This window comes from Chiloscyllium plagiosum, chromosome 22, assembly GCF_004010195.1.
Source record: "Chiloscyllium plagiosum isolate BGI_BamShark_2017 chromosome 22, ASM401019v2, whole genome shotgun sequence".
In the NCBI taxonomy this organism is placed as follows: domain Eukaryota; kingdom Metazoa; phylum Chordata; class Chondrichthyes; order Orectolobiformes; family Hemiscylliidae; genus Chiloscyllium; species Chiloscyllium plagiosum.
Window position 1 is genome coordinate 15,598,684 of NC_057731.1, and position 19,104 is coordinate 15,617,787.

Consider the following 19,104-nt stretch of genomic DNA (forward strand, 5'->3'; position numbering starts at 1 on the left):
TGCAGCTGGGTTAGCCTTACATTATGGGGCGAGACTCACAGACATATGGAATGTCCCAACTTCTCCGGCTGTACTGGAAGTGCATAAAGACCAGAGCAGCAGCCAATGTGTACTTTTTAGAATCACTTTTCAGGAACTGATTTTTATTACTTTCTTGCAGTAAATTTGTTTCTAAAATGTTTTAAGTATAGTATTTCAATATCGATGTCTGACAAATGTTTAAAGATGACAATATCTGGAAAAATTAAGTCAGATTTGTAGGTCTCGACAGAAAAGAGGGACTTTAGTCTGGCTGGGTCAGTTACCATCTGTAGGACTGAGCCAGGTTGGAGTGTTCATAGCTGTCACATGGGTGGGCCAGTCTTGGCTGGTACTGTAATCCCAGCTAATGTGTTATACAGACATGCACCATTTACTGGCCTCAATAGTCAATGCTATCCTCTTCTGTCCCTCTCAATGATGAGGCATGTCAGCCACTCTTAACTATTTCAACTTCCAAAAGCCTGGATTACAATCAGCTGACCACTCTGGGGCAGACCTGGATATTAAAAGGTAAGATATTTGAATGTCAGCTGTTTAACATAGGATACACCGAGAAGATATGAATTTTGCCAGTCTTTCCATTGAATATTACAGTACTCTTGGCAGACATTTCCAAAACTGCAGCTTAGATTTTTCCATTGGAGGTACACACTGGAATGCCTCAAGGGCCTTTCTGTCAGTTTCCTGCTACCTCTGGCATCTTTCACTCGAAATGATGCCAGGCATGTAAATCTTCTCAGACTTGTGTCTTACAATGAGATGATAGCATTTTGGCGTATGACTTATTTCTTGCCTTATGTGGCTGCAAGGAACGCCAATGCTAAGAAGGAGTGTTGAAAAACAAAGCAGTCAGTAAAATAATTTTAATTTATCTACAATACTTTCTCAATCTGCACTCCCTGATTTCCTCTTCATTAAAACTGATGGAGCGATAACCAGGTGAAGGCCTATGCTTTGCTAACCCATACTCCCTGTGAGCGCGGCGACACAATAGGAATTTCTAGAAATGAAAGCAAGCCTTGATCCCCTTGTAATCCAAAGCTTATGTCTTTGTGCTTTGCTTGGAATGGGTTATTGCAAGTTAGATCAAACCATTTCTCACAATCATCAGTAGAGTGCACACTAGACAACACTTGTGAATGTCTTTGTGCTTTCTTATTATGTTAGACTATGACATAGAGGTCCAGTGTTGGACTGGGGTTTAGAAAGTTACAAGTCACACAACACCTGTTGGACTATAACTTGGTGTTGTGTGATTTTTAACTATGTTAGACTATAGACTACTTCCCCAGATTTTTTAGTATTTAGAAAAGAGTATCAAAGCAAAATAACATCTCATCAAACCTGCACAAATCTGATTCGCTGATTTAAATAACAGAACTCAGATTTGTTTAAAACTTTTGCTCACACCAGCCTCCAAGATTAATTAAGTAGTTGCTTGTGGAAATCCTATATTGACGTTGAGTTCTGAATGGATTGCTGTAGTTAGTGATCTGCCTGAGGGCAGGGCCTCTGCTGATTTCTCCACAGCTTGTGGTCTTGCACTTTCCTCTTCAGTTTCTCATAACAATCGCCTTCTCGGATTTTAATGAGTATTATGACTAGGGGAATATAACTCAGGATATCAGTGCACAGTCAACCCTGAGACATGACTGGATGCAGTGCTGCAAGAGGATGCACTAAATGTGCCTTGACCACGTTCATATAATGAAATCCACTGATTCCACCAGTCTGACCACATACTATTACATTTTATTCTGGACCTTCCCACAGTGGTTCAGTGGTTAGCATTGCTGCCTCATAGCATCAGGAGACCTGGGTTTGATTCCACTCTTGTGTGACTGTCTGTGTGGAGTTTGCACATTCTCCCTGTGTTAGATGGATTGGCCATGCTAAATTGTTCCATAGTGTCTGGAGATGTAAAGGCTAGGTGGGTTAACCATGGGAAATGCATGGGGACAGGGTAGGGGAGTGGGTCTGGGTGGATGCTCTTCAGAGGGTCGGTGTGGCCTTGATGGGTTAAATGGTCTGCTTCCACACTGTAGGGCTCTCCAACCACTTCAGCTATTTGCAATCACTTTTGTAAAGATTCCCTTCATGAAGCTCTCAGCTAATGCCTTCTGCAGCATTGGGAGTTTTATCACCTCCATCAAAACAACATACCATTCCTCATACTTCTCTCTAGTTAGAAAGCTGACTCTGCAGTCCGCAGCACTTTTGTAAACCATGTCACTTTCTCTGATGCAGTGATACACAACAAACTGAAAGGTTGCTGACTGCAACCTGGAATGGTCCTGAGGCAAGAATTCAAGAACCACACTGATCCTGGTGGCTATGTGCTGTGCCACCCCTCAGCCCACTCTGGCATCCCCCATCTGCAGCTCAACAGTGGACACTTCATTGCAGAGACTAATCCTGGCTGAAGTGAAGGTTGAGGGTCACTCGAATGCCCCTAGGAGGTTACAGACTTTAACATGAAGTTTTGACCTATCCTTCCTCTGTGCATGTGTTACCCTTCCTGCAGCCTGTGTGACCCTCAAATGCTATTGAACTGTTCAGAAGAGTCCAGCACCACTCCATCAGAATCCCTACAATGTGAGAAGAGGCCATTCGGCCCATCGAATCCACACTAACCTTCTGAAGGGCATCCCACACAAACCCGCAACCCTACCCCTGTAATCCTGCATTCCCCATGGCTAACCCACCTGGTTTGTACACTACAGGCAATTTAGCAAGGCCAGTCCACCCTAACTTACACGTCTTTGGTCTGTGGGAGGGAACCCTCACAGACGCAGGAAGAACGTACAAACTCTGCACAGACAGTAGCCCAAGGGTGGAATTGAACCCAGGTCCCTGGCGATGTGAGGCAGTGCTAACCACTGAGCCACCATGCCACCCTTCTGACTTCAACAATGCTACAGCAATTCCACTGACCTTGAAGCAGCAAAAGGAAATTGGAAGGTCTTTGGTGAGTCCCATGCTGATAGCTATAAATAGTGCTCATGGATAGAGCTGAATGGGTGTTCTGTTGGGTTTTTAAGAGCCGGCATTAATTTGTGAATCCAAAATGATAAGCTGAATACGAAGTCAGTATGAGATATTGACTGATCTTCCCACTCGATCTTAATTGTAAGTGGTACTCTTAACGTACTGTCCTTCCAAACACACCGACCAATGCACACTGTGTTATAAGTAGATCAACTACTATTTTCGGAGATCTAGGCTCCTATAGCATGGAAACCAGCAAATGTAGGGGAGCTCAATTTTACTGCCAAAGTGTGAGCTACAAGTTAGAGAGAAACAAATAAATTGAAAGATGACATGAAATTTGCTGAGTGCGTGTTTTAATCTTCATGCCAGCATTGTAAAAGGATCATGCAGTTGTAGGAAAACAGAAATAAGATGCAACGTTTGTATTTTCCTCAATTTTACATGGGGACTTACAACATGTGTGTGTGATAATGTTTGGATACCATCACACACTGCCAGGGTCCAAATAATACAATTACAGGGCCAAGGGGCACAGCTAATAGAAAATCTGGGAAACAAAAATGGCTGCAGGTCTTATAAAATCCAATTAGCAAAATACATAAGACCAGGCAAGAATAGTGTTCTGACAGCCAATAACAGAATATAATTCAGGATAGCAAGTGTTACTCATTCTAAACAGCCACTTCCACTCTAATAATCTACAACAATTTCCTTCCACCTTCCAAGTATGGAAACGTTAATGAGTTTATGCAGCTGTGTTTGATAGACTCGGTTTTAAATGAGGCCCATTGTATGAATCAACAATAGATATTCGTGGAATGTTATGCAGTACTCAGTCTGACACTACAGTCCTTACAACAGTTTTCTCTCCTGGGTTAAATCTGCCAGAAAATCAAGCTTGATGTCTCGGGTCTTCTACCTATAATGTCCCTGATTTTGGAAGGGCTTGAAGTGAAGCGATTGACCCTCCAGGATGTCTGATTGTGTTTTGTGGCAAGGTTAGCCTGTGGGTCACCATTGCTAGCCGATCTTGTCAGCATAGTGAATAGGGCTGCATTTCTATGTTGGCATACACGGAGTAGATTGGGTGGAATCTTGCTAGCCTGTCTGCAGTTTTTGGAAAACCACACAGGAAATGGTAATTGGGCAGGAGACCGCGTGTCAGTTTCCTCATGGTAGGTCAAACATTTGTTCATAAGTTCTCAAAACTTTTCAGACAAGTCAGGCTTCCTGACCAGAATTGGTGGGAGCCAGTTTTGCATTCATGAGCTATAAATGGGATACGTGTCTATGCCAAAAGCTAACTAGTACCTGTTGTGGCGCACTGCCTCATCCAAGCTCTGGAGATTACTTGGCTTCCCTCAGGATCAGGCTGTTTCTTTGCACAAATGCCCACAGTGTTAGGGCTGAAGCCTCCCCATGCCCACCAGTTCAGGAGGAGTCTCATCCACATGCAGTCTAACAGTTTATCCTTAAACACTCGCGGTGTTCAGGACGTTCATCAGCTCAACAGAGAGCTGCTAGTCTGTCCAGCGAAGGGAACCACATGGGCTGGTTTTAGCTAATTGAACTGGGTCAGGCAAGGGAGCCACAACGATAAAGAGGAACTAACGTAGTTAAAGGGGTTAAATTAAAGGGGGAATCAATTGGAAAAAGGGTTGACAAAATTGGAGGACATGAATCTTTCACAAGGAGGACAGATGAGGTCATCAGCAGTGGTGATGGTGAAGGTAAGGTGGTGGTGGGGAATGAGTGTGCAATTGTTCACATTGGGTCACTGACAGGCCTGTGGATTAGATTAGATTCCTTACAGTGTGGCAACAGGCCCTTCGGGCCAGCCCCAGTCCACACCAACCCTCCGAAGAGTAACCCACCCAGACCCATTTCCCTCTGACTAATGCGCCTAACACTATGCGCAATTTAGCATGGCCAATTCACCTGACCTGCACATCTTTGGATTGTGGGAGGAAACCCACACAGCCAGTCGCTGCAGGCTGGAATCAAACCTGTGACCCTGGTGCTGTGAGGCAGTAGTGCTAACCACTGAGCTACCATGCCACCCACTGTTTGGATCACAATCACAGAGCAATTACAAATGGGACAAAGTCCTATCCTCCCAGCCCACCCTGGGAATATTGACAAGGCATGTATCCCACTTTTCTCACCCTCCCCTCCCAGTCCACCTGAGAATACTGTCATTGACAGGCCTGTAAGTACATTATGTAAGAGTGAAAATTTAGTGATGATACTGAACCTACCAATGTGTAAGGTTTGTATCACTCTCCATGTACACCCATGTCAGGGGATCCTTGGTAAGGGCCAAAGTTGCTATTGATTAAAACAAGGAGCAAAATGCTGCAGTTGCTCATTCCTTCTCCTCCCCTCCCTCTTCATCGTCTTAGTTTTGTTAATGTTAATGCAGCTGCTGTGTTCAATGGGTCCAACATTTGGTAGGGAGTTACTGGTGTGTGAATAAGTAGCAGGCATTAGATATATGCCATAACAGTATTCCCAGGTGGGCTGGGAGGGGAGGGTGGGAGAAATGGGATATACACCATGACAGTATTCCCAGGGTGGGTGGGGAGGGGAGGGTGAGAGGTTAGGACTTTGTCCCGTTTACAATTGCTCTGTGATTGTCATCCAGAGAGTGCACAGAGAGAGAGAGCCGTAAAGATGTGTTGGTGCCTGGAGGTGTCTCCCTTACCAAAGGTTGATCCTTGAAATGCAGATGAGAGAAGCTGTTTGCAGGTTTCCTCACTGGATGGCTGGGGATACTCAATCTTAGTCCCATTCCCTGCGCTCTCCTGCCAAGTTGGCATCACAATCTAGTGTTTGGGCATGCCACCCTTTGAGTTGGCATTTACTCTCTGGTCGTGTACATTCTCCCTTAGTAAGGGTAGAGACACTGTTGGCTTGCATTGATCAGCACAGATATAGGTGTGAACGTTCCCATCTGCAATTGTCCGTATGTTTAGATGTTTCAGTCAAAGGCGTGCCTATGGAAGGAAAAGAGCTTGCGGCTCAGCTCTCCTGTTTCTGGAAAACCACGTTGTGGGTGCAATGGGATAGCTGAACCCCTGGTCCAACCTGCTCCCTAACTGTGCTCTGGAATAGCATCCAGAAGAATCCTCGAAATACTACTTCCTGAGCAATCTGTCCTGGCAAACACCCCATGGGCAGCGATTGTGTTGAGTGATATTGGTCTTCACGCATCAGAACGTCAGACTGACTACCATCCGAATATTCTGCATCTTGTCTTTGTTTTGGCCTTCAACGTAAAAGGCTTATTGGCCGAAAGTATTCGAGTGAACTTCTACCCTCGTGCAGCCAGGATCAGTGCCTGCGATTTGCCAGAGGTGTCCACTGAACTGTAGCACCCCTCCTGCAGCTTTCAGAGCAAGGTGACAGGCACAGCTTGTAGCAACCAAAATCACAACCAAATCTCCCCCACACCCCACAATGGTGAATCTGTAGACAGAAATCAATTACTCCCCTCTACAGTGTGTGCATTTTGACTAAACATTAATATTTTCACACTACAAACCAGGTTTGCATTATTAAATAAAGTTAAAATTTATTATAAAGTCTTTTATAAAGAAAGCATATGATTGGTCATGTCAGGAACCGCAAAAATCAATTAATTTTGACTGTGGAGGAGTGCAAAATCTCCTTCAACATCCGTGACACTATCCATCCACAGGAGTTTTATTCATTATTTTTAAATATTAAATTGCAAGCATGTTATAATACTTCCTTAGGGTATCTCAAAGCACTTTAAATAAACTGCAACAGTGACTTTACAGTCAATTAAGTAATGTGGGAAAGTGACAAAAGGCATCCCCCACCTCCATGTTAACTACCTCAGGAAACATCTTAATTGGAGAATTGGCCTAGTCGTCTGGATAACATACTGGCCAATATTGCCATCTAGAGGCATGTTGCAGTATGCGCATCTAATCATTTCATTTAAGCCATGATTTGGAGGAGCCAGTGTTAGACTGGGATGGACAAAGTTAAAAATCACACAATACCAGGTTATAGTCAAACAGATTTATTTGGAAGCGCTGCTCCTTCATCAGGTAGTTGATGAACTATCTAATGAAGGAGCAGTGCTTCGAAATAAATCGGTTTGACTATAACCTGGTGTTGAGATTTTTAACATTTCATTTTCCGAATGGAAACTATGCCCTAATCCACTAATGGAGCAGGAGTCCCATCTGTCCCAAAGTGGCATGTAGAAAATACCATAAATAGGTACAGGCATCGATTGACCAAGGGAGAGATCTGATCTTGCATCAAAATGAAATGGGAATGGGAATGCCAATGATTGAAATACAAACAGCACTAACATTGCAACACGGGGCTAATCTGAAATGCATGCCTTTTCCCACAGATGTGGCAAACCCAGATGAGATTGCCAACTTCAGACATGGTACAGGGAATGATGTCAGGCCCTTCCCATTATTAAAAGAGGGGCTTGTGAATTTAAAGGTAAACAAAGACCTGTACTGCTTTGTGCTCAGTGCACATCTCTCAGAAGGTGCTGGGGACGTTGTGCATTTTCCACATGCAGAGTCCTTGCCCCCTCCTCAGCTTCTCCTGTGTCAGAGATTGTGTTTGGGCTGACCCCAAATGGAAAACTGCAAGGAAAGATTAACCATTACCTACTCTGCAGACTGCAATCACTCTAAGAGTGTGCTGAAAGGATTACAGGGTTTCAAAAGCAACATAACTGCTATTATACAAGAAGATTCGAATCCACACACTCTGCTGAGGGAGTTTGCAAAAGGCTGGAGGTGAATAGTGTAAACTTTTGATAAGTTGGGATAGCTTCCCAGGATAAATAAGATGCAGGAACAGAAGTAGGCCATTCAGCCCAGAGTCTGTTCCACCATTCAATAAGATCATGACTGATCTGATAATCATCATCTCCACTTTCCTGCCTTTTCCCTCCACCCTTAATTTTCCTTACGGAGGGCAGTTCTGAACAGGAGACCAACGGCAGAAATTATTCGAAGGGTTGCGGTATCATTTCCACTCAGCCACTTCCTGGCTGCTAGACCATCCACAGAGACAGGAGGTCACATTTTTTAAAGCTGCAAATGTAAAACTGAGGAAATGACTCAGGGAAAGGAGCAGAATAACAGCCTGAGGAATGGTACGTTGCAGAACATCAGCAGAAACAGTCCAACCATGTGATAACAAACAAAAACAGACAAATCAACCACGGAGTTCCATGTTAAATGTTTCATGTTTATTGAGATAGACAAACATTTTATTAAAGGTATTTATGCCCAATAATTAGAAACAAATATTTCAATATGAGAAATCTAATTCAAATATAGAATCTTCTGACAAAGTAGATTAAGAAAAATATCACATTTTCCTCAAAACATTATTTGAAAATATATATTTTAAAAAGTTTTGAAAATACTTGAAAATAACTAATGTCATGACTAAGAATATTATTAAAAGTTTGGTGTAAAATTGCAAACTTGTAGTGAATATTTGATGATAAAAGTTTTCCACAATTTGGACGATTACCATGGCATTCAGTTGGATGATCAGCACAGGCCTATCATACCACAACACACCATGGAGCCACAATATGGGCTACTCCGTTCACTTCCCCAATCCTAGCCTCAGGCTCCACATCTTCATGGATCCTGACTGAACAATGTACTCCGATAGGACACACCTTTCCCTATTTTTCCCATCAAACCCTCATTCTTCATGTCATCTTCTTAGTGAACAAAAGTTTTATAAGGTTGTCTAAGTGATTGCAGATAGTGCATTGAATTTGCAGCGCAGGAAGAGGCCATTCAGTCCATCTGGTCTATCCTGGCCTTTACGTTGCGCAGGAGCCTCCCCTCTTAGTGGAACCTTCCATGTTTCTTCCTCTTATGGTTATCAGCTTTTCTTTAAATGCTTCTACACTACTCCCCTCAAGAACCCCTTATAGCATTCTCCATATTCTACTATTCTTTACATAAACTAGGTTCTTCCAAATTCTTTGGTGGATTTATTCCTGACCATCTTCTGTTTATCACTGTCCAAAAATGTGGCCGCATCATTTCCTTCTGCCTCTGGTTAGTCTGTGCTGGCCATGTGACCAGTACCACATGGACAAAACAAATCACATATTCACACAGACCATTCATCCAATAAAAACCCAACCTGAATTTTCTCTCCATTGACTGAACTGAAAAGTCCAACTGATTATATAAGTGAGAGCAGCAGGCTCCTACCACTATTATAATCAAAAAACTTAGTTTATTCATCATTCAGAGGAAAATGTTTAAATACAAGAAATAGTTCAGTAATTTTGCAGCAAAAGGTCAGTCACCAAATCCTCAATTTAAATTGATGTTTTTTTACATGTGCGCTTAGCCGTCACAGGTTTATAGCAATGTGGTAATAGAGCTATTTATCATCAAGGAGGAACTAGGAAGTAGAAAAATATTGAGAAGCAAAAAGGACAGCGAACTTGTGGTAATGAACTGAGAGAGAAAATTCAAGGGGGACAGAGGAACAATGAAAAGGGTTCACACCTTAGAACAACACATTAAGCATGTTTAGCAACAGTGGTAGTGACAAGAGCCTAAAATCATTGGGTCTAGGACAAATACTCTTGAGAATTCCCAAAATATCAATTGCCTTTAAAAAGTCTTTCTTCAATGTAGGCGACTAAATCTGAGGAAACGTTAACTGATTTCTCTCCACTGGTGCTGCCAGACCCGCTGAGCTTTTCCAGCAATTTCTATTTTTGTAGGTGACTGTGCTTTAACCATTTGTGGAAGACACTAATGACTCCCAGAATTCAGCAATGGATTTACATGCAGACCAAATCACAACGTCTATTAAAATTCTGAAGGAAGAGGGGAGTAAATTTTAGTTTGTGATGTATTCTTTGCGAAGGCTAGTGCCCAATAATTACAGCTAATATATGATAAAGAAACATGTCAGTCACTGGAGCAAACTGTATAGAGATTTGTCCAGAGTAAATGCGCCAATGGCCAAAATGACATTCTACACATGGTAAATCCATATCATCGGGTACAGTTTTTACTAGTGCAGCTGCTCACACTGGAAAGACTTTATGTAGTTTCAATTAAAGAAACAAAATAACAGCTATATACCCATCTCCCACATTTAATTAAATTTGATAGTAATAAACAGAATAGTAAGCAACACTGAATCATTTATCCAGGGTTACCCCAGTCCCCATTTCAATCTCCACTGCACATCTTTCATAAACCCTTACCAATACTCCAGCTCACAATACAATAGCTTTATAGAAAATTAATTAGATGGTTAGAAAGACAACGACTTGCACTTACACAGCATGTTTAACAGAGATTCCAAGGTTCTTCATAGGAGTGTTAGCATACAAAGTCTGATCCCCAATCACAGGGAGATGTTAGGGCAGGTGATCCAAAACCCTACCTCTTTCTCAATTTTTTAAGGTGGATTTAACACTAAATGTCAAGATGTTTAAGATGAGATTTCCATAGCTCAAGGCCAGAAAGCTGACAATAAAAGGCAACATGATTAAAAACTGGATATGCACAAGAGCTGAGAATTGGTGGAGAGTACAATGTTCGAAGCCACATGCATCTTTGCCATAATAATTTGGGGGGAGGAGGAGTGGAAAAGGCAGCCAGGCAAAACCGAAGCAACAGAAACAAATTAAAAACCAGTGGTCAATCAGTAGCAGTGAAAGACAGTAATGGTATACGTGACAGGGAACGGAAGAGGGGAACATTATAGACAGATCAAAGGATTAAAAAGGGAGTGGCTTGAGAGCTGTAAAACTGACTTGAAGAAAAATCCTTGTGAAATTCACAATTCGTGTTTCTAACAAAAAATATTTTTGTTGAAAAGCAGTTTTGACTTGTAACACTAATCGGCTCAAGTCAAACAAAAGCCACCTGTAGACGAATCATTCATATTTAGCTCATATACTGCTGTGACAATGGAAGAGAGTGTTATTACTTTATACAGCTGTACATTTAACAGTACATCTGTAAACCATAGTAATACACAAATCCTTGACCTTTGCTCCTCAGGGTCATCATGCACTGCTTCTCTCTCACAAATGGGGATGGTTATCTAGTTTTGTCTCTAAATTAACAAGCCTACAGGATGCTACATTAGGAGAGAGGGGGCCAGAGCCTGGAAATTACTGGAAGCAAAGATAATATGCAACAATGAGGCAGACTCAAATTTCTCTTACTGCTAGTTTAAGTAGAAGTAACAGTTTTTTTTTCAACAATTCACATTTTTTTTTAAAAAATGAGGAATTTGATCTAACGTGTTAAACACCAAAACAGCAACATCACCTCCAAATCTCTGCTAGCTTTAAACTGTGGGAGTGGAGGAAGAAAACAAAATAATTGCACAATACTCAAGTTTTTTTTTGCCCTTATTACAATTCACAAAACAAACTGTTCTGCTTCATGTACTATGAAACACAAGAAATAAATAAATAGTACTAAGTTGCAGGTTAATTATAAATATAATTCAAATTAATTATATTCAATTAATTATATATTAAAATTTGACCTTCCACGTGTGCATTTTGTATTTGCTACAAAAGAGTGTGTTGCAGGGACTGGCCAAAAGTAGCGAAATACTCTTTGCAAATTCAATAGTGCTTTTCTATGTGCGTCCCAGTGGCCTGATTATTTATTTCTCTAAAGTATAGCATACAGTGATATTTGTTGTTCCACATAGAGAAAATGAAAACTTAACAGTGTCCAGCAGTTTACTGTTTGGAATGTGTTGTAAAAGGCTAGCAACTTTAATAATTGGTTTAATAATCAATACATTTATACACAATGTATAATAGTTGCAGATGTGCAGAATGGCTGTAATGTGGTTACCCTTCAGCTGTAATAATTTTCACCCAGCTCTGAAGTTCGATTCATTTTTAAGGATCACTTCCATCAAACATTTGGAAGTTAAATAATCTATACTTGGAGGCTCACTGAAGATGTTACCTAGTATGGTGACGAAATGTCTGAAAATGAACCTTCCAGCTCAGCGAGCAAATGTACATCCAGAATTCTATACTCATTACAGAACATCATACATCTAAATCAGAATACTAAGAGAAATAACTTAATTTATAGAATGCCTTTCAGACATCCCAAAGATTTTCACAACTGACAGCACACTTTTGAACTGAAGTCAGTTCTCTCAAGCAACATTGAAATAAAAACAACCAGATATTCAGGCACTTTTACAGCTCAATGTTGACTGTGACACCAGGACAACTTGTCTGCTATCCTTTCAGTAGTGTTGAAAGATCTTTTACAGCCATAAAAGGGAGTAGGCAAGGCCTCAATTAATCACTTCAGGTGAAGAGAGGCGACCTTCAACATGCAGCACACTCTCTGTGCTGTAAAGGCCAGCTGAGGATATAGAAGTCAGTCTTGAGATTGGTGCTCGATCTGAGGCTCTTAAGTGGCAGTGAAGCTAGTACTGAGCCATGAGCAACATCCACAAAAAGGTCAAAGGCAGCTTAAATGAATTCTGAAAGGGTACAGACAGCAATTTTCCAAACTTAAGACAGAACACAAAATAAAAATCTACCATTATTGATTAGACATTCTTGTCACAATTGCTCATCAGTTAGAATTATAAAATATATTACCAAAACATTAATGGATTTATGCAAAAAACATTATAAAGACCCAAAATTGAAACAATTGTTTTCATTGCAGCGTCATCCTGAGAAAATCTCAGTCAAGGATAGGACTATAATGGAGTATTCAGAAAGGGGTTCCCCAAGCAACCTTGTCCTTTTTGAGTAACCTGGTTAAATGCTCTAGTAGCGATTACATTTACATTTCAGTGATGCTCCCTCAGCAGATCCACATCAAAATAGATTTAGGCCACAGTTAATTGGCACTGCACGTGGTCTTGCTGTTGTGCATGGTGGTGTACCATTTTTGGAAAGCCACGCCAGAGGTGCCAAGCATCACACAGAGCGCTCCTCCCAAACTCCACCAGCTCGGGGTGTAACTCAGGAATAAATACTGTAACAGGAAGGCCAGCATCACTTCGATGGTCTTCATCAGGGCCACGGATGCAGCCTTCTCAATCTGCAAGGCTTTGGTGAGGAAGATTTGCCCTCCTAATCCGCAGAGACCAATTAAGAGTAAAAACAACCGATCCAACCCGCAGAAGGGTAGGCTCCATACCTGAAGGACTGAGACCACAATCAAGGACAGAATGAATCCAGTCACCGAGTAGTACCAGATCGAAAGCAGATAGCTGACGGATTTACCCATTTTGCGGATGACCGTCAGGGTCAGGGCTGCGCAGATCGCGCCCCCAAAAGCGGCGGCAGTCCCCTTCATCCGATTCTTGGAGTCGCTTTCCAGTCCCGAAACCCGGGAGCCGAAAAGGAATGGGGGCCGGGCAATAAAGATCACCCCGATTAAGGTGAACACAGTGAAGATCGGATCCCACAAAGTGCAGCGCTCCTTCAGAAAGATCCACGCGAAAATGCTGACAAAGACAGGGTTACTAAACATGATGACAGTAGCATCAGCCAAAGGCATCTGCTGAATTGCATAGAAAAACAGCATCATTGCGATAGCACCAAGAATCCCTCGTGCACCCAGTAAAACTCTCAGGCCCTTTGGTCCCAGCAAGTCTATTCTGCAAAACAATGATGACATTTTTTAAAAATGTGAAAATTTCATGTCAGCGTTTATCTCACCATTTTGTTACTTTCGATTTCTTGATAAATCACACGCCAAGTATTCCTTGGCTTAGCTTTACTTACAAACTCTGAATTTCCCATTCATTTTCTAATGGGAAGTGCTAGTTCTTTATCCAAGTCCCAACCATCTCACTGCCTCATCCCGTGCTACTCCGCTAGATGTGAAATGGTCTGGGAGCCCAGCATTATGGAGATCACTGAAGAATGGAATCTGCTCCTACCATGTTGCTAGGAGAAAAAGTGAGGACTGCAGATGCTGGAGATCAGAGTCAAAGATTGTGGTGCTGGAAAAGCACAGCCGGTCAGGCAGCATCCGAAGAGCAGGAGTCGACATTTCGGGCACAAGCCCTTCATCAGGAATGTGCTTTACCAGCATTACACTCTTCGACTCGCACCATGCTGCTGCAGAGTTCTGTTGGGGTGAGAGCAGTCTAAACCGCAGGGAGGCCTGAACTATAAAGGGAGGATCTGAATGCCAGAGGGCACCAGCCTCCCACCTAATGGGGGCTTCAAAGAGGGAAAGCCGAGACTAAAATTCACAACCACATTTCCCAGCCACGAGAACTGAGCAACGGGCGTCTACTGTGTCTCAGCTCTTTGGGCTGGCTGCAGTGTGGGCCTCAGGGAAGAGTAAATACAGAGAGGGAAAGAGGACTGTGGCAGGTTAGACTAGGGGGCCCAGGGTGCCAAAGCTGCACATACTTAGAGTCAGAGAGATGTATAGCATGGAAACAGTCACGTCCATGCCGACCAGATATCCTAATTTAATCTAGTCCCAGTTGCAGCACTTGGCCCATATTCCTCCAAACCCTTCCTATTCATATACCCATCCAGTTGCCTTTTAAATGTTGCAATTGTACCAGCCTCCACCACTTCATCTGGCTTCACCACTTCATTCCATACACATACCACCCTCTGCGTGAAAAAGTTGCCCCTTAGGTCTCTTTTATATCTTTTCCCTCTCACCCTAAATCTATGTCCTCTAGTTCTGGACTCCCTCATCCCAGGGAAAAGACCTTGTCTGTTTGTCCTATCCATGCCCCTCATGATTTTATAAACCTCTAGAAGGTCACCCCTCAGCCTCCAATGCTTCAAGGAAAAGAGCCCCAGCCAATTCAGCATCTCCCTACAGCTCCAACCCTGGCCCACAAACTTGTAAATCTTTTCTGAACCCTTTCAAGTTTCACATCATCCTTCTGATAGGAGGGAGACCAGAACTGCACACCATATTCCAAAAGTGGCCTAACCGCTAATGTCTTCACCCTGGAGGCTTCTTGCCTCTATTTCTGATGAATGGCTTTTGCCCAAAACGTCGATTTTCCTGCTCCTCAGATGCTGCCTGACCTGCTGAGCTTTTCCAACACCACTCTAATCTAAACTTTGTCAAGGGGAGGTCATGCCTGATAGGTTTGTTAGAATTCTTTGAGGAGGTATTAAGCAAATTAGACAAAGGAGCACCAGTGGGCTTGATCTAGCTGGATCTCCAGAAGGCCTCTGACAAGACGCTGCATGGAGACTGCTAAATAAGAGCCCATGGTCTTGGGAACAAGGTAGTGGCAAAGATCGAGGACTGGAAGATTGGCAAAAGGCAGAGAGTGTGGTGATACATGGTTTTATTTTCAGGAAGACAGCTGATGACTACTGGAGTTCTACAGGGGTCAGTGTTGGGACCACAACTAATCATATTATATATTAACAATCTGGATGAATAAACTGGAGTGTGTTGTTGCTAAGTTTGAAGAAGACACTAAAATAGGTGGAGGAACAGGGTGTGTTGAGGGAACAGGGAGGATGCAAAAGGACTTGGATAGGCTAGGAAAGTGGGCAAGGAAGTGGCAGATGGAATATGTGGAAAAGTGAGAGGTTATGCATTTTGGCAGGAAGAATTAAGACACAGATTATTTTCTGAATGGAGAAGCAGCTTTAGAAATCTGAAACAAAGTGACCTGGGAGTGCTAGGTCAGAATTCTCTTCAAGGTTAACTTGTAGGTTCAGTTGGCAATTAGAAAGGCAAATGCAATATCAGCATTCATTTCAGTAGGAACACAAGAGCAGAGATGTACTGCTGAGGCTGTTTAAGGTTCTGGTCTGACCACATTTGGAATGCTGTGAGCAGTTTTGGGCCCCATATCTAGGGAAAGATGTGCTGATGTTGGAGGGTCTCCAGTTAAAAGAACGATCCTGGGGAGGAAAGGTTTGTCAAATGCGGACTGGTTGAGGACTCTGGGTCTGCATTCAATGGAGTTAAGGAGGACAAGGGCAGAATCTCATTGAAACTTACAGAATACTGAGAGGCCTGGATAGAGTGGACATGCAGACATTGTCTCTGCTAGTAGAAGAGACAAGGATCCAGGGGCACAGCGTCAGAGTGAAAGGTGGCTCTTTAGAACGGAGGTGAAGGTTTTGTCAGCTAAGGGGAGATTAATCTGTGGAAATGATTGAGGAGCGTGGAGGCCAAGTCATTAAGTGTATTTCAGATAGATAGGTTCTTGATGAATAAGGGGATCAAGGCATACAAAGAGAAAGCAGGATAATGGAGTTGAGAAACATATCAGCCATGATTGAATGGTGAAGCAGACCTGATGGGCCAAATGGTTTGCAAGGGTGGTAGAGGCAGAAATCCTCCTAACATTTAAATAGTATCTAGCTACAGGCTTGACACCACAAGAGTACAAAGTGCTGGAAAACAGGATTAGAGTAATTAGGCACATACTCTTTGGATCAAAAAAAGGGCCTTATGCTTTGCTGTAGATATCTCTCACCTGACGTTTAAATTCTACCTTTACGACTTTCCTATCCTCCAAATACTCCTTTGGGGGATAACCAGTGACTTACTCATATTTTTAAAAAACTTTGTTTTGCATTTGCTTCTCACAATCCATCTCCCTCTACAACTGAGAAATTAAGTGCAGTTTGGAGACTAATTACAAATGCTACAGGAAGGATAGAAAGGGAGGCAAGAGGGGAGGGGGAATGGCATTTTTGATAAGGGATAGCATTACAGCTGTGCTGAGGGAGGATAGTCCCGGAAATACATCCTGGGACGTTATTTGGGTGGAACTGAGAAATAAGAAAGGGATGATCACCTTATTGAGATTTTATTATAGACCCCGTAATAGTCAGAGAGAAATTGAGAAACAAACTTGTAAGGAGATCTCAGCTATCTATAAGAATAATAGGGTGGTTATGGTAGAGGATTTTAACTTTCCAAACATAGACTGGGACAGCCATAGTGTTAAGGGTTTCGCATGGAGAGAATTTGCTAAGTGTGTCCAAGAAAATTTTCTGATTCAGTATGTGGATGTACCTACTAGAGAAGGTGCAAAACTTGACCTACTCTTGGGAAATAAGGCAGGGCAGGTGACTGAGGTGTCAGTGGGGGAGCACTTTGGGACCAGTGACCATAATTCTATTAGATTTAAAATAATGATGGAAAAGGATAGACCAGATCTAAAAGTTGAAGTTCTAAATTGGAGAAAGGCCGATTTTGACAGTATTAGGTAATAACTTTCAAAAGCTGATTGGAGGCAGATGTTCACAGGTAAAGGGATGGCTGGAAAATGGGAAGCCTTCAGAAATGGGATAAGAAGAATCCAGAGAAAGTATATTCCTGTCGGGGTGAAAGGAAAGGCTGGTAGGAAATGCTGGATGACTAAAGAAATTGAGGGTTTGGTTAAGAAAAAGAAGGAAGCATATGTAAGGTATAGACAGGATAGATCAAGTGAATCCTTAGAAGAGTATAAAGGAAGCAGGAGTATACTTCAGAGTGAAATCAGAAGGGCAAGAAGGGGACATGAGATATCTTTGGCAAACAGAATTAAGGAGAATCCAAACGGTGTTTACAAATACATTAAGGACAAAAGGGTAACTAGAGAGAGAATAGGGCCCCTCAAAGATCAGAAAGGCGGCCTTTGTATGGAGCCGCAGAAAATGGGGGAGATACTAAATGAGTTTCTTGCATCAGTATCTACTGTGGAAAAGGATATGAAAGACAGACTGTAGGAAAATAGATGGTGACATCGTGCAAAATGTCCATATTACAGAGGAGGAAGTGCTTTATTAGATTAGATTACTTTACAGTGTGGAAACAGGCCCTTCGGCCCAACAAGTCCACACCGACCCGCCGAAGCGCAAACCACCCATACCCCTACATTTACCCCTTACCGAACACTACGGACAATTTAACATGGCCAATTCACCTCCGGGAGGAAACCGGAGCACCCGGAGGAAACCCACGCAGACACGGGGAGAATGTGCAAACTCCACACAGTCAGTCGCCTGAGGCGGGAATTGAACCCGGGTCTCTGGCGCTGCGAGGCAGCAGTGCTAACCACTGTGCCACCATGCCGCCCACCAATGCTGGATGTCTTGAAACGTATAAATGTGGATAAATCCCCAGGACCAGATCAGGTGTACCCTAGAACTCTGTGGGAAGCTACTGAAGTGATTGCTGGGCCTCTTGCTGAGATATTTGTATCATCGATAGTCACAGGTGAGGTGCGGGAAGGGTGGAGGTTGGTTAACATGGTGCCACTGTTTAAGAAGGGTGGTAAGGACAAGCCAGGGAACTATAGACCAGTGAGCCTGACCTTGGTGTTGGGCAAGTTGTTGAAGGGAATCCTGAGGGACAGGATGTACAGGTATTTGGAAAGGCATGGACTGATTAGGTGCGTGGGAAATCATGTCTCACAAACTTGATTGAGTTTTTTGAGGAAGTAACAAAGAGGATTGATGAGGGCAGAGCAATAGATGTGATCTATATGGACTTCAGTAAGGCGTTCGACAAGGATGGCCATGGGAGACTGATTGGCAAGGTTAGAATACAAGGAGAACTAGCCATTTGGATACAGAACTGGCTCAAAAGGTAGAAGACAGAGGGTGGTGGCGGAGGGCTGTTTTTCAGACTGGAGGCCTGTGACCAGTGGAGTGCCACAAGGATCGGTGCTGGGTGCTCTACCTGTCATTTACATAAATAATTTGGATGCGAGCATAAGATGTACAGTTAGTAAGTTTGCAGATGACACTAAAATTGGAGGTGTAGTTGACGGCGAAGAAGGTTACCTCAGATTACAGCAGGATCTCGACCAGAGGGGCCAATGGGCTGAGAAGTAGCAAATGGAGTTTAATTCAGATAAATGCGAGGTGCTGTATTTTGGGAAAGCAAATCTTAGCAGGACTTATACAGTTAATGGTAAGGTCCTAGGGAGTGTCGCTGAACAAAGAGACCTTGAAGTGCAGATTCATAGCTCCTTGAAAGTGGAGTTGCAGGTAGATAGGATAGTGAAGGCGACGTTTGGTATGCTTTCCTTTATTGGTCAGAGTATAGAGTACAGGAG

At 42.8% G+C, this 19,104-nt stretch overlaps 1 protein-coding gene across 1 annotated transcript in view; it reads right to left on the reverse strand.

Moving 5' to 3' along the window:
• Window positions 1–8,299: 8,299 nt before the first annotated feature.
• slc35g1 (solute carrier family 35 member G1) overlaps window positions 8,300–19,104 on the reverse strand; it is a 51,497-nt gene continuing 40,692 nt past the window's right edge. Inside the window, exon 3 of the mRNA XM_043712464.1 lies at window positions 8,300–13,704. Within this exon, the coding sequence (XP_043568399.1) occupies window positions 12,939–13,704 (766 nt within the window). The 3' untranslated portion in view covers window positions 8,300–12,938. The remainder of the gene's footprint in view (window positions 13,705–19,104) is intronic.